Consider the following 12,447-nt stretch of genomic DNA (forward strand, 5'->3'; position numbering starts at 1 on the left):
TTCAATTTGCGAATAACCGCTCCAATAGTTTTTTCCTTTTCACCAAGCTTCTTGCTGATAGTCTTGTAGCCCATTCCAGCCTTGTGCAGGTCTACAATCTTGTCCGTAACGTCCTTTGACAGCTCTTTGGTCTTGCCCACGGTGGTGAGGTTTGAATGGAAGAAAGAGATTCTGCGGACAGGTGTCTTTTATATAAGAGTTGTCGTTAGGAGCATCTTTTTAAATTGACAGGACTAATCTGTGTACCACATAGCCAGTCTGTGGGAGCCAGAATTATTGTAGGTTGGTAGGGGATGAAATACTTATTTTACTCACTGAACTGCAACTCAATTTATAACATTTGTATCGTGTTTTGTCTGGATTTTTGGTTGATATTCTGTCTCTATCATTTAAAATACACCTATGATTAAAAAGATTATAGACCTTTTAATGTCTTTTGTAAGTGTGCAAACTTACAAAATCTGCAGTGGATCAAATAATTAATTTCCTCATTGTATCCATAGTGCCAGTCACCCTGAATAAAAGTCATAGCCATGAAGTCCTCTTGTCATTTTGCCTGGAGTATGGATACTGCCAGTGTGATTTATAGCAATGACCCATTTACACTTATCTGACTTACTATATACTTGCCCATAATTTCCACTCTATGAAGGTTTCATATAGCATAACTAATTTTAGGTACTAAACACTTTAATAGCTAGAAAATGACCTCTGTTTATAAATGCATAAATCCATCTATTGTTTTGTGACAACAAAGATGACCTGTCAATTGGACCATGATAAAGTTTACTACCTCTACAATAGTCTGTAGGTTTGAGAAGTGTGGTAAAGGCAGCGGATGTTGCAGTGGATTCATTAATGAACCCTACTAATTTAGAAAACTTGCCAAGGGATCCCTGACTAAATACACTGAAACATGCCACCAGTCTAGAGGTTTACTCTATGCAGTTAGAATATGTCCAGTTAGGGCTCATGGTAACCTCACTGTTGCAATTATGTATCAGCCAAGTGTTATGCAAGAAGTCATATGGCAAAGTGCCATGTAACCTTTTGAAAGAGAATATGGCCGAAAAGTCAGTTTGTGTTTCCATTTATAAATGAGAATTTCTTGCATTTTAAGTTACTGAAATTCATCTAATTGAAGCTTGTGTACTTTTGTGTATATGATCTTAACACATCAATACACAATTAACAATTTGTTGAATAAGAATTAAAATTACCATAGTTGGTATCCATATTTGTCTCCTGTTTTGTTTTCTGCAGATAGCATTTTCTTTGAAATGCTAATAGGGACAGGAAAATAAGCCGCAACTATCTTGACATATTACAGCTTGTTTTGACACCAAAATATTCGAATTCATTTTCCCAATTGAAAGCCTGTTTGCCCCATAATAATTTCAGTGTTGCTTGTATTTAAAAAAAATTACATTACACAAACTTTAACATAGTTGTCTTTTTTTTTCTGAATTAAGTCATTGTTGTTGTTAAGCAGCATTGTAATCTGTTACCATATGTTTACTTTCTATTATCCTTACAAATGGTACTTAACACTGAGGCCTTCATACTGAGGCTGATCAAATGCAAACAGGGATTGTGCAAACAAGGTTTAAATTGTCGCCTGATCTATGAAAACTGGATGAAAATAAAGGGGAGTTGCCCATAGCAACCAATAAGAAGTAATGTGTAAGATTCACAGATGCCAGGTTTAAGTTTAAATAATAGTTCACTATTAGTAAACTTTTTTTTTTATTATTATTATTATTTAAAGAGCGCCAACAATTTATGCAGCGCTTTACATAGTGCACATTTACATCAGTCTCTGCCCTCAAGGAGCTTACAATCTAAGGTTCCTATCTCGCATGCATTCATACAGGCCCAATTTAGATCGGAGCCAATTAACCTACCAGCATGTCTTTGCAGTGTGGGAGGAAACCAGTGTCCCCCAGAGGAAACCCACGCAGGCACAGAGAGAACTTGCAAACTCTATGCAGACAATGACAATGGGTTTCCTGCACCCGGGGATCTCGGATTCCTACTCTGGTAGCACTTTATCCTTGGGAATTCTATCTCATTTGACCTTGCAGTCTTACATTAGGAAGGACAAAATACTGGACCTGGGGCATAGCACAAGAAAGAACACAGGCCCTTTTCAAAGATATCCAAATTAAAGCCTTATCTGTCCCCAAAAAAGGATGTGTGATATTTTAAGGTAGACTACAGATGATAAAAGGTATAATTGTGGAACCGAGAGATCACTGAATCAAGGAAAACATGCAATTCATGACAAGGGTTTTATCGAAAAATCTCTGGGAGCTACACATCCTGAATGCACCGTTTCTTGCTGTATGCTCCCCTTTAGTCCGCATGTCATGCACGTGCATTGGTACTCATTCACACAACAAGTTAAAAACATGCTAGCACTACTATTACTTGTTAATGGCACCCCAAACACGGCCAATAAAACAAACAAACATACAAACAATTTTTTTTTTTTAACAGAAAATGCTGCAGGAACGTCTGTTCGACGTTTGTCGTGGATGCGGCAGCCCATTGAAATGAATGGGCTGAAGTGGGCAAACTCAATGAGCGTTCACACTGTGCCGAGGTGTGAACAGAGCCTTAGTCCCTGTTGCAGGAATTGTGTAGCCTACATGGGGAAGGACAGTTTATCGTAAACCATTAGTGAGAGAAAATGCTCATCTCCTTCTAAAAATACTTTGCTTCACTGGCATAAAACTAATGCAAAAAGTCAAAATTCTTTGCATAGTTGTGCTGTGTCAGAAAGAGGATTAGCATGACAGCCTGGCAGCTAGCATTTTTCGAAGGTGGAAGTGGAAGCCTTCAAATTTCCCTCCTTAACAGGTTTCCCGCAGGCAGAGTATTGTCCTCTGTATTGTTAGATCACTAGTAAAGCAGCAGACACACCTGACTTCATAACCTGATCTCTCACACAGCGTCAATAAATCCATGTCCTGTTTTGAGTGACTTGACACTTTAGAGAGCCTTCTGTTGTATTATCGATCTTCAAGCCATCCATACAATACTTAACGGGTTCCTTTTCTGTGAGTAAATGTGTACTTTGATTCAGGTTAGTTTACTTATGGCCAAATCCAACTTATGTGTACCCCCTGCCCTCTACTCCCCTGCTTGTTTGATAGAAAAAAAAAATCAGTTTGTTCCTATACTAAATCCTGCAGTCCTCTGGCCAGTCTTGTGACATTATAGGTACTTGGAGAGGGGGGGGTTCTTGCATCTGGACAGCGCTCACTCAGTGACCCGTTAGCCCCATGCTGTCCAAGAGAACTGTGCATCCAAGCTGGATTTATGAATCGGCTTCCATGACTCCCTGAGCTCACAGGAATTTGGCAGAATTAAACGGTGTGAATGAGGAGGACTGCCATTAGATCACAGTTTGCTGAATCGGGGAGTGGGAGGTGATCCTGGAGAGGAGTTTAGTGTTGCAGCCACTTTTTTTTATTTATGGAGTTTTTGAAAGCATGGTAGAAGATGAAAATAGATAAGCAGCAGGGTTTCATACATTGACTTACTGCTACAGTCCTGAAGACCCTTCCCATTGCATGTGATAAGATGTCAAACAATCTTACTACCGTAGAGTTTTGTATATACTTAATCAATTAAGTGCATATTGTGTATTATCGCTCTATAGGCTTGGGAAGTGGTTGTGCTCCACTGTAAACTTTAACAGGACAGTGTGAAATCCAGCTCCTGTGGACAACGGCTTTTCTACAATTCTTCAAACTGTGTTCTGAAAGCTTGTACACGTTATATTTTTAGATAACCACTAAAAATGACAACTTTGACAACACGTTTTTCCTTCTCTTTAAATGTATTTATTCCTAGTTAGCACAGTACATCACGTTTTCGCTTTCTACAATTCTTATTAATCAGATGTTATAGGTATCTAGCGCAACTAGCTTTCCACTCTTCCTTGTAATGACTTTATTCCCACTGCTCTCCTGTCAGTCTTATTAATGTGTACTAATCTTTTCCCAGTGCACTTGCTTGGGTCATTAAACATATTGTGTACAGTTAAAGCATTCTCTTACCCTGCTTGTAGGAGAACATTACCTGACGCTTTTCATTTTTTTTTTTTCTTATTGATGAATGAAATGTTTTCCAAGTGATCGTAGTTATAGGGAGCATTTTAGGACTTGATCGGTCAGATCATCCACATATACCTGTAGCTTTGCATCAGGGTCTGTCTGATTTAGATGGATTAGATTACGGTCATAAGCCCATATGCTAAAACACTATCGGAATGTGAATGGCCAGCTGAAGAATACAGTTATCTATACGATTTTGGAAGCTTTCTATCTGCTTACAATCTTGAAGGAGAACTATGGGGTCTGGGCTTTTCCCCATAGTTCTCCTAAGGGTCACGGGAGAACACAAACCGTCGTTCTCCCATGACCCAAAGCTCCGTATACCGTGAGCTAAAGCTTGCGGTATACTGAGACGCTGCAGCCGGGATGGATCCCGACAATACTGTCTGGATCCACCCAGCTGTGGGATTGATAGCTGGCTCTGCCTATCCAGAGGCAAAGCCAGCTGTGCTCGCCCCCTCCGTTTCGCCAGTCAGCACTGGAGGACCGGACAGGGGAGGGGGGGAATCCCTGCAGGGAGCCGTGAGTGACGGTCACGGCTCTCTGCAGGGATAGATCTAGAAGTGAGCTTGCGACGGTGTGTGTTCGCTCACTTCCCGATCTACTGAGCCGACCTGTGACAGTTTCATCGTCACAGGTCAGCTCAGATTATGAGGCTGAGTGAAAAACGCTCGCCTCATAATTCTCCTTTTTAAAAACAAAAACACGTGCAATGGAATGGTTAAATAAAAATCTCCCACCCACTCAAATGTTTTCCCAGAAACAGAATTACAAACAAAGATGCTGCCTCTTCCCCCTAATGGATGTTACTTTTGTGCTGGCTGATTTTCTGCACTATATGGAATAACTAGAGAGAGCTTAGATTGAGTGACGCCTCACTGGTTTTAGCAGAGTGGCTGATGCCATAAGAGAAGTTGAGTCTTGGCAGTTACTACCTTAAATGTGAAAAGTATGCATTGTTACACTACTTGGGAAATTTGAATCTCAAACTACTAATTAATTTAACAATGCTCTGGCAGTCACCTAATTTACAACAGAGAGAAATTGGCTGTCTAGCTTAGGTCTTAATGAGACTTAGTATAGAAATGTTTTCTTGCATTGGATCCTTGCCCAGACTATTGGCATTGGAGTATTTACCTTTTGGCAACAAGCAGTATGAACTTTAAAACAATCCCTTACTAATCTCTGTAGCTGCAACCACTGTGGAGCAATTCATCCTCAAATTTACAGCGGAAGCACTGAAGCTAGCTCAAGTCTGCTTTCTCTGCAGCTCAACTCATTCTGCTCATGTCCCAGAGCACCTTTTCTATGTTTACATTAGATATTAGAAGGCTTTTACCTTTTTGCTTAAAGTAGGTGCTGAGTATGCCAACAGCTTCAGTACTGCTAAAGTAAACTTTGAGAATAAATTGATCTTTTAGATTATAAGCCCTCCCTACCATTTTGTCTTGAATTGTATTGTGATTGTAATGTCTTCCCTATATTGTAAAGCGATGCACAAACTGTTGGCACTATATAAATTCTGTATAATAATAATCCACAGTGCCTGCAGGTACAGAGAAAAATGGTGACTTGCTTAAAGCTCATTTATTGATATACTTAGGAATGTGTAAATATTTGAACATCTATAGCGTGGCCACAGTTACTTTAAGGTTTCCTTTCTGACAAGTTCTTGTACCATTTATGCTCTGGTATAAATTAGCATTTTGTTAGTAATGAAATAACTTCAACATTAATAAACGTATACCTTATATTGCTTACAGGGCACCTGAAAAAGAAGCACTTTCAAGAGGCAGAAACTGCATACAAGAAGTTAAAGCACACTGTCGACCAAGCTCTCTCACATAGTGCTTACTCAGAAGTGAATCTCAGCAAGCTATTTCAGACCCTCGCCGCTATCAAGTAGAGCTGTATCTTACAAATTGGCTCCTTATTTTAAGATGGACACATTTTTCATGATTTTTTTTTTTTCGGTTTCTTTTCTTCGGGGCTTAACCTGGGAAATCTTTTCTTCACGATCCAGCTGTAGTTTTCAGTCTTAAAACTAATTTTGTAATTGTAACCATTTAAATGTTGCAAAGTATTCTGACTGAGTGTGTCTGTCACAGCACATTCTATTTCTTTTGTAAGGAGTTGTCCATTGAGACCTAGGAGATAAAAGGACTGCTAGTTTAATTGAATAATTCCCAGTGAGAGGGGCTGCAGTGTAAGTGATCCTCGACTTTTCTGTTCAGTATTTAGTGGAGGTGCTTTCAGCAAACAAGGTTACGTGAGGTCTCAGTAGGAGCACTAATGTTTTGCCTTTTCACAGTTTTATCAGCTTCTCATCACAAACATGCTAATTAATAAAATGACTAAACTCTAGCTATTCCTGACATTTAATATGTAAAATATAGACGTATAGCCTAGACTTTAGTGGAATATTGTATTTCTGTGGATTTCCGGCTAGTACAGTTTTATCTGGAACATTTACCTTACCTTCCGTGTTCTTTTGTGCTATTTTCATCCTGTTTTTCTCAAACGTTCTAATGTTAATATTGAAGAAAATAGGTCACCAGCACTCCATAAGTTAAAATGAATGAGTCATAATATTGGCATTTTATCCTTCAAAAAATTGAGGTGGAAATTTTTTCACAAAAAGTTTTATACAATGTGGACCAATTAAATAAAGATGTTTTCTGAATGCCTGGTTAGTTTTACAATTGATTTTCACCATTGTATGATGCGTTACTTCATCCTCGTGACCATAGTACAAGTAAACAAAATGTTTTGGTTTAATTTTCCGGAAATCTGTTGAAGCCATGGTTAAAATTACAGTTTACTCTCCTATCTTGCTAAGGATTTGGCCAGACATTCTTGTGGTACACGCATCTGTGCAAGTTGGTGATATGGTTCTGCTTCCACCTGGTTTAGCTTTACTGCTTCTTCGGTCAGCCCACTGCTCAATGGACATGGTGGTAATACCAGTTCAGTAATGAGGCTGGAGATGAAAACATGTCATAGGATGCTGAATTGGATAAATAGGGCGTGTGTTACCTGTCTGGCTGCGCAATTTGGAAAATTAAACAGTATGTCTCTTCTGCAACAAAAAAAACCTTGTGAGCAAAAAATGTCTCTGAAATAGAACATTGTATCTTCTAGTTCTAGAAGCTGTAGGCTTGCATTACATGCTGTTATGCTTATGATCTACCCAGCCACAGAACTTTCTCCATCATTAATTCAGCCAATAGATTGTAAGTGCATGTCTTTAGTGCCCACTTGCGCAACTTACCAACAATGAACTTCATTTGCAATGCAGTAGTCCAACCAGTTCTTCTTGGTCAGCTTTTGCATAGTTACATTAGTATTGAGGTTGAAAAAAGACATAGGTCCATCAAGTTCAACCTTTGTGTGTTGTGCGTGCATGTATATGAGTCCCTGTGTGGTCTAGTATTTAAGTGTACCTTACGCTTTTCTTTTTTCTTTTTATTTTTTTTGCCTAGTGTCATTTTGAACACATTCCTTTTCAACCCAAAGTCTATTTTCCGTGAAGGCTGTAAATAGTCTTCAAAAATTGGTTCTAGCAGGCTCAGTGGAATATTAAAAAGAGTCTGAGTTTGCACAAAATGCAAACAATTACTAATATACAAGAAATATAATGTTGACCCCAGCAGGGCCGCTGTCAGGGGGGTACGGCCGATACTCATGTAAGGGGCCTGGACAGCCTCCGGGACCCTTTCATGAGTATCGGCCTACGGTGAAGGGCGAGGAGGAGGCGGCCGGGCCCCCGCAGTGGTGGAGGCCTGGCCCTAGCAGCGCAGGGCCCCAGCATTGCCGCTCCTGCGGCTTCAAGACAAGCTGTCACTCAGCCCTGCGCCCATCGCGTCACTCAGCCCTGCGCCCAATGCTGGCAGTGCGTTCTGGCCAGAATCAGACCGGAACGCACTGCTTATGGTGTGAACTAACCCTAAGCCCTGCGTCCAGTAGACATCTGATTTATTTCGGAAAATTTAGTTTTTCGGACGAAATTCGTTAGTGGTAGTATGTACGCATTTTTGTTTGTGGACGAATTTTCATTGCAGCGAAGTCACATTTTAAGAAATGAAACTAACGATACAAAGATGAAACTGAAAGGAACATTCGTACAGACTACTGCTAATGAATTTAGTCCGAATCCCGAAATGAAATAACGCAAAATCCGAATCAAAACACAATGCAACTAAACAAATTTTTTGCCGGTGCACATGTCTAGTGTCCAGCGGGTCAGGAAGCCCTGAGTTCAGCGGGTCACGTAAATGTGGGGGGACATTAGAGTGTAAGCTCCTCTGTACAGAGACTGATGGGACCGGGGCTGCATTAAAACTGGCGCTAAGACGCTGCCCACCAAGATGATCACGTCGTTGCAGGGAGACTGCAGTGTGGGGGAACGGCAGCTGCCGACAGTCCCAAGATCTCGGAAGAAAGTAAATTTGCTTGAAGAGTGTGCAGGTAAGACTACCTGCATTCCCCCCACATGCTGTATAAATGTATTGCTGGGATTTGTTGTATTCCTCTATAGCTAATGGTGTATTGCGTGTATATGTACCAGCAGCTATAGAGAACCACAAATCCCAGCAATACATTGTACACTACAGGTGAAACTCGAATAATTAGAATATCGTGCAAAAGTTCATTTATAGTGTTTGTTTTTTTTGCTTCCACTGCTCCAAGCTTGAGTGACGTGATTGGCTCAGTGTTCTCTGTACAGCGCTGCGGTATATGTCAGAGCCATATACATGTATAATCATAGTGTGTAATTGTGGGGAGACAGTGTATAAGCTCCTCTGTACAGAGACTGAAGTGACTGTGGGGGGACATTATAGTGTAAGCTCCTCTGTACAGAGACTGGGGAGGGGCCTAGCCTAAAGCCGTGTAAGGGGCCCCAAAATTTCTGAAGGCTGCCTTGACCCCAGGCAGTTATCGCATTGCCTGGGGTGATCAGGAACAAATTTTTCCTTGTTGGAGCATATCGGTCCACAGTTTATAAGGGTTACCTTGATGGTTTAGGCTACTGGGAAATGCAAGTTTTTGCAATGGGGATGGCTATGTTGTTTGAAACATTCGAATTGTAACTTGCAGCTGGCACAAACTTTCCTGCAGTGTTAATTTTGACGGCAAATGTCAATTTAGTCTTTGTTTAAGCCTCGACTAAAAGGCCATTTCCGTTTTAGTTGTATTTTAGTCATCAGAATAGTTTTAGTCGACTAAATCTAATGGGTTTATATAAAGTGTGATGCATTATTTAAGCAAGTCCTTAGAATTTCCAAATCATGATATATTCCTGAGTAAACCTCTATTAAGCTGTTATGACTTAAGATTGTTGGTCCACATGGTATACAAAGGGTCTTATTCTCATTAGCATCAAATGTAAAATGCATCCATACATCTGCTCTTCTTCTCTTTCTCTCTGACATTGACATGTCTGTACAGTTTGTGCAGCAAGTGTTTTGCTAGCTGGTGTCCCGCTGGGTAGATCGGTAGGTTATTATTCGGTTGTTCACGTCTCCTTATTACGGGAAGAGCTTAGAGAACCGGCCAAATGCAGTAGTCACTCCCACAATTTTCGTTTCCTTTTTGGTCTATTAAATTCTGTATTACTTCGTCTTCGTTTCGTTTTCTTAACTTAAAAATATGCAGATGGCGAAAAACAGACGAACATTTTTTGTCAAGGAAATTAACACTGCTGTCTTGTTGCTAGCCAACCCTCCCTACCTCTTGCCACTTTTGAAAGACATTTTCTACATAGCTTTGAAACTATTCTCTGATGCCTTGTTTCTCTGGGCAACCAATATGACTTGTTCCAATAATACATAATACATGATGCTATCTCGCTCACTATGAGGCCTTGTGCACATTATGTTGAAAAAACATGAGTTCAGGTGCGTTTGGAGCTCGTTTCTAAAGCACCTGAACTCATGTAATACTTTTCTATGACTGAATGCACACCTAGATGTCCAGCAGTGTCTACATGCATTCAGTCTAGAAATGTTTTCCCAAACTAGGATTTTCTGCGTTCTGGGTCAGTGTAAACGTGACTAAGCCCAGTAACAACTAAATACAGGAAAAGATCTGGGAAGCATAAAGTTGTTTATACTTATCAGATAACTTCTCTTGTGCTTAAACGCAGTCAGCTACTGTGTCAGCTACCAATGTCTAATTTCAGTGCAGGAATTACCGCCTATATTTATATCTATATTTCTATATCGGAAATCTACTATGTGCATATAACTTGAAATTGTTTGAAACTTTTGGGCATAGTTATTCTTACAAAAGTTTAAAAATGTATTTGGATGTCCACATTAATATGTGGATGTATTTCAAAACTTTGGGATGAAGCCTTGGTTCCCATTTTATGTAAATGCTCACCATACAAAGATCCTAGATCCAGAATCTGTCAGTATCTTAGAGGGTCAAGCTTCTGCTATATGGCCATATGGTAGTATTATTGAAACGCGTATTGAGCCTGTGTATTTAATAAAAATCTGCAAAACCCCAAAATATGCTACAGTGGTTTACTATATCCATATAGCAGACATAAAGGCATTATTTGCCATAGTTTTATGGCTTTTTATTAAGCCTTTAGTAATCTCTTCTTTTCATTGGATTATTAGCAAACATGTTCCTTGTTTTTCTTTACAAATTACCTGCCAGTGGGGGAGAGGATTTTTCCAATTAGAAACAAAATGCACAAATATCTCCCGCTATTCATTGAGAAAGTTGTGCTGAGTCAGTGCCTTGCGACTGCATGTTTAAGTAGCTTCTACTTAATAAAGAATGTCATGCAATTAAATCTGTCTTAGAGGTGCCTAGTAATGCTGGGGAAGGCTTCATTCAGCACCTAGCTAGACATGAGATACACTTGCTGGACCTAAACAATACAGGCAACCCCTTGCACCACTCCAGATGAGTCCGCTCAAGAAAAGTGTGTCTATATTATTCACACCAGAATAGGGGAGTCGGAAAAAAAATCAGTGAACTTTGTTGTGAAGAGAAGACAAATACGTTTCCAAAGACCTAGAGTAAAAGGTAACGTCCATTATTTAAAAAAAGAAAAATCTACTGTATATAAACACACATTCATAAAAGAAAAACATTTGCATTTTATTATTTATTTGCATCTAAGCCAGTAAAGCATTGCAACTGCGATCAGTGCATTGTGGGCACAATCCTGTGGCTCCTGCAGATTCTCTCTTCCCCTCCTGGAGAAGGAATGATTGGACTACATGTGCGGTGACATTGCGACACTTGTATTTAATTGAGAACTTCAAGTCCTTCTGCTGTGGTGGCTGACAGTACTTGTATATTCTCCACTCAGATCCTGTCAAACGATCTGTGAATGGATGATGCAGCTGTGTGGGCAAAGGAACACCATTGTCAAATAATGACATGTACCTTTCAGGAGAACCCTGCAATTCAGATAACCTGGGGGGTGGGAGGTTACCAATGTTTCATCCTGAAAATGGGTGTAACATGAAACCTGGTCCCAAAGGTATTTTTAGCCTTTAGGGCCGGTTCACACCACATTCAGTGCTTTCCGGCAAGGTTAGTGGCAACGTTAGCCGGAACGCACTGGATTGCATAATTAAAGCCTCCCGCGTTCTAGGGTGAGAGGGAGCACCACGGGTACTATTCATGTCAATGGGACCGCAGCCACGCCCACAGGGCGCACACTTTTTTTTGCGATCTTGCCACACTGTGGGCATTGCTGTACCACGCTTTCTGGTGCGGGTGTGACCTGAGTTGCACCACCATGCCCCCTCCTGCCCCAGAATGCGGGAGGCTTTAATTATGCGATCCAGTGCATTCCAACCACTTACCGTGCCGGAACGCACTGGATGTGGTGTTAATCGATCCTTAAAGCAGTTTGTTTCAAAAAAATTTTATATGTTGAATGATACCCCAGAGGGAAAAAAATGGTTTTGTCAAAATTCCTATTTTATAAGCAAATGATGATATTAAAAACGAAAGGATCTGTATGGAAAAAGAAAATTGATGCCTCAGTCTCGCACACTTTGAAGCCGCATGAAAAAACATTACAGCACATCTAAACCCAAAAATAGAAATGTAATGTAAAGCTTTTTCCTTTTCACCTGGGGATTCAGCCAATAAAGGCTCAGGACTGGTAAGCTGCAGCAGGGCTCAAAATTTCAAGTCCTGAGCTACTAGCCAGGCCTTAAGAGTTACTCGCCACCAGTCGCATCTGTGCCTCCATGTCATCCTGTGCCTCCATTTCATCCTGTGCCTCCATTTCATCCTGTGCCCCCATGTCATCCTTTGTGCCCCCCATGTCATCCTTTGTGCCCCC

At 40.5% G+C, this 12,447-nt stretch overlaps 1 protein-coding gene across 1 annotated transcript in view; it reads left to right on the plus strand.

Annotated features, from left to right (window-relative positions):
- POLA1 (DNA polymerase alpha 1, catalytic subunit) overlaps positions 1 to 6,143 on the plus strand; it is a 282,895-nt gene extending 276,752 nt beyond the window's left edge. Inside the window, exon 37 of the mRNA XM_018561137.1 lies at positions 5,888 to 6,143. Within this exon, the coding sequence (XP_018416639.1) occupies positions 5,888 to 6,030 (143 nt within the window). The 3' untranslated portion in view covers positions 6,031 to 6,143. The remainder of the gene's footprint in view (positions 1 to 5,887) is intronic.
- The last annotated feature ends 6,304 nt before the right edge of the window (positions 6,144 to 12,447 follow it).

The sequence above is a fragment of the Nanorana parkeri genome, unplaced genomic scaffold, assembly GCF_000935625.1.
Source record: "Nanorana parkeri isolate BGI_ZX_2015 unplaced genomic scaffold, ASM93562v1 scaffold503, whole genome shotgun sequence".
Taxonomy (NCBI): Eukaryota; Metazoa; Chordata; class Amphibia; order Anura; family Dicroglossidae; genus Nanorana; species Nanorana parkeri.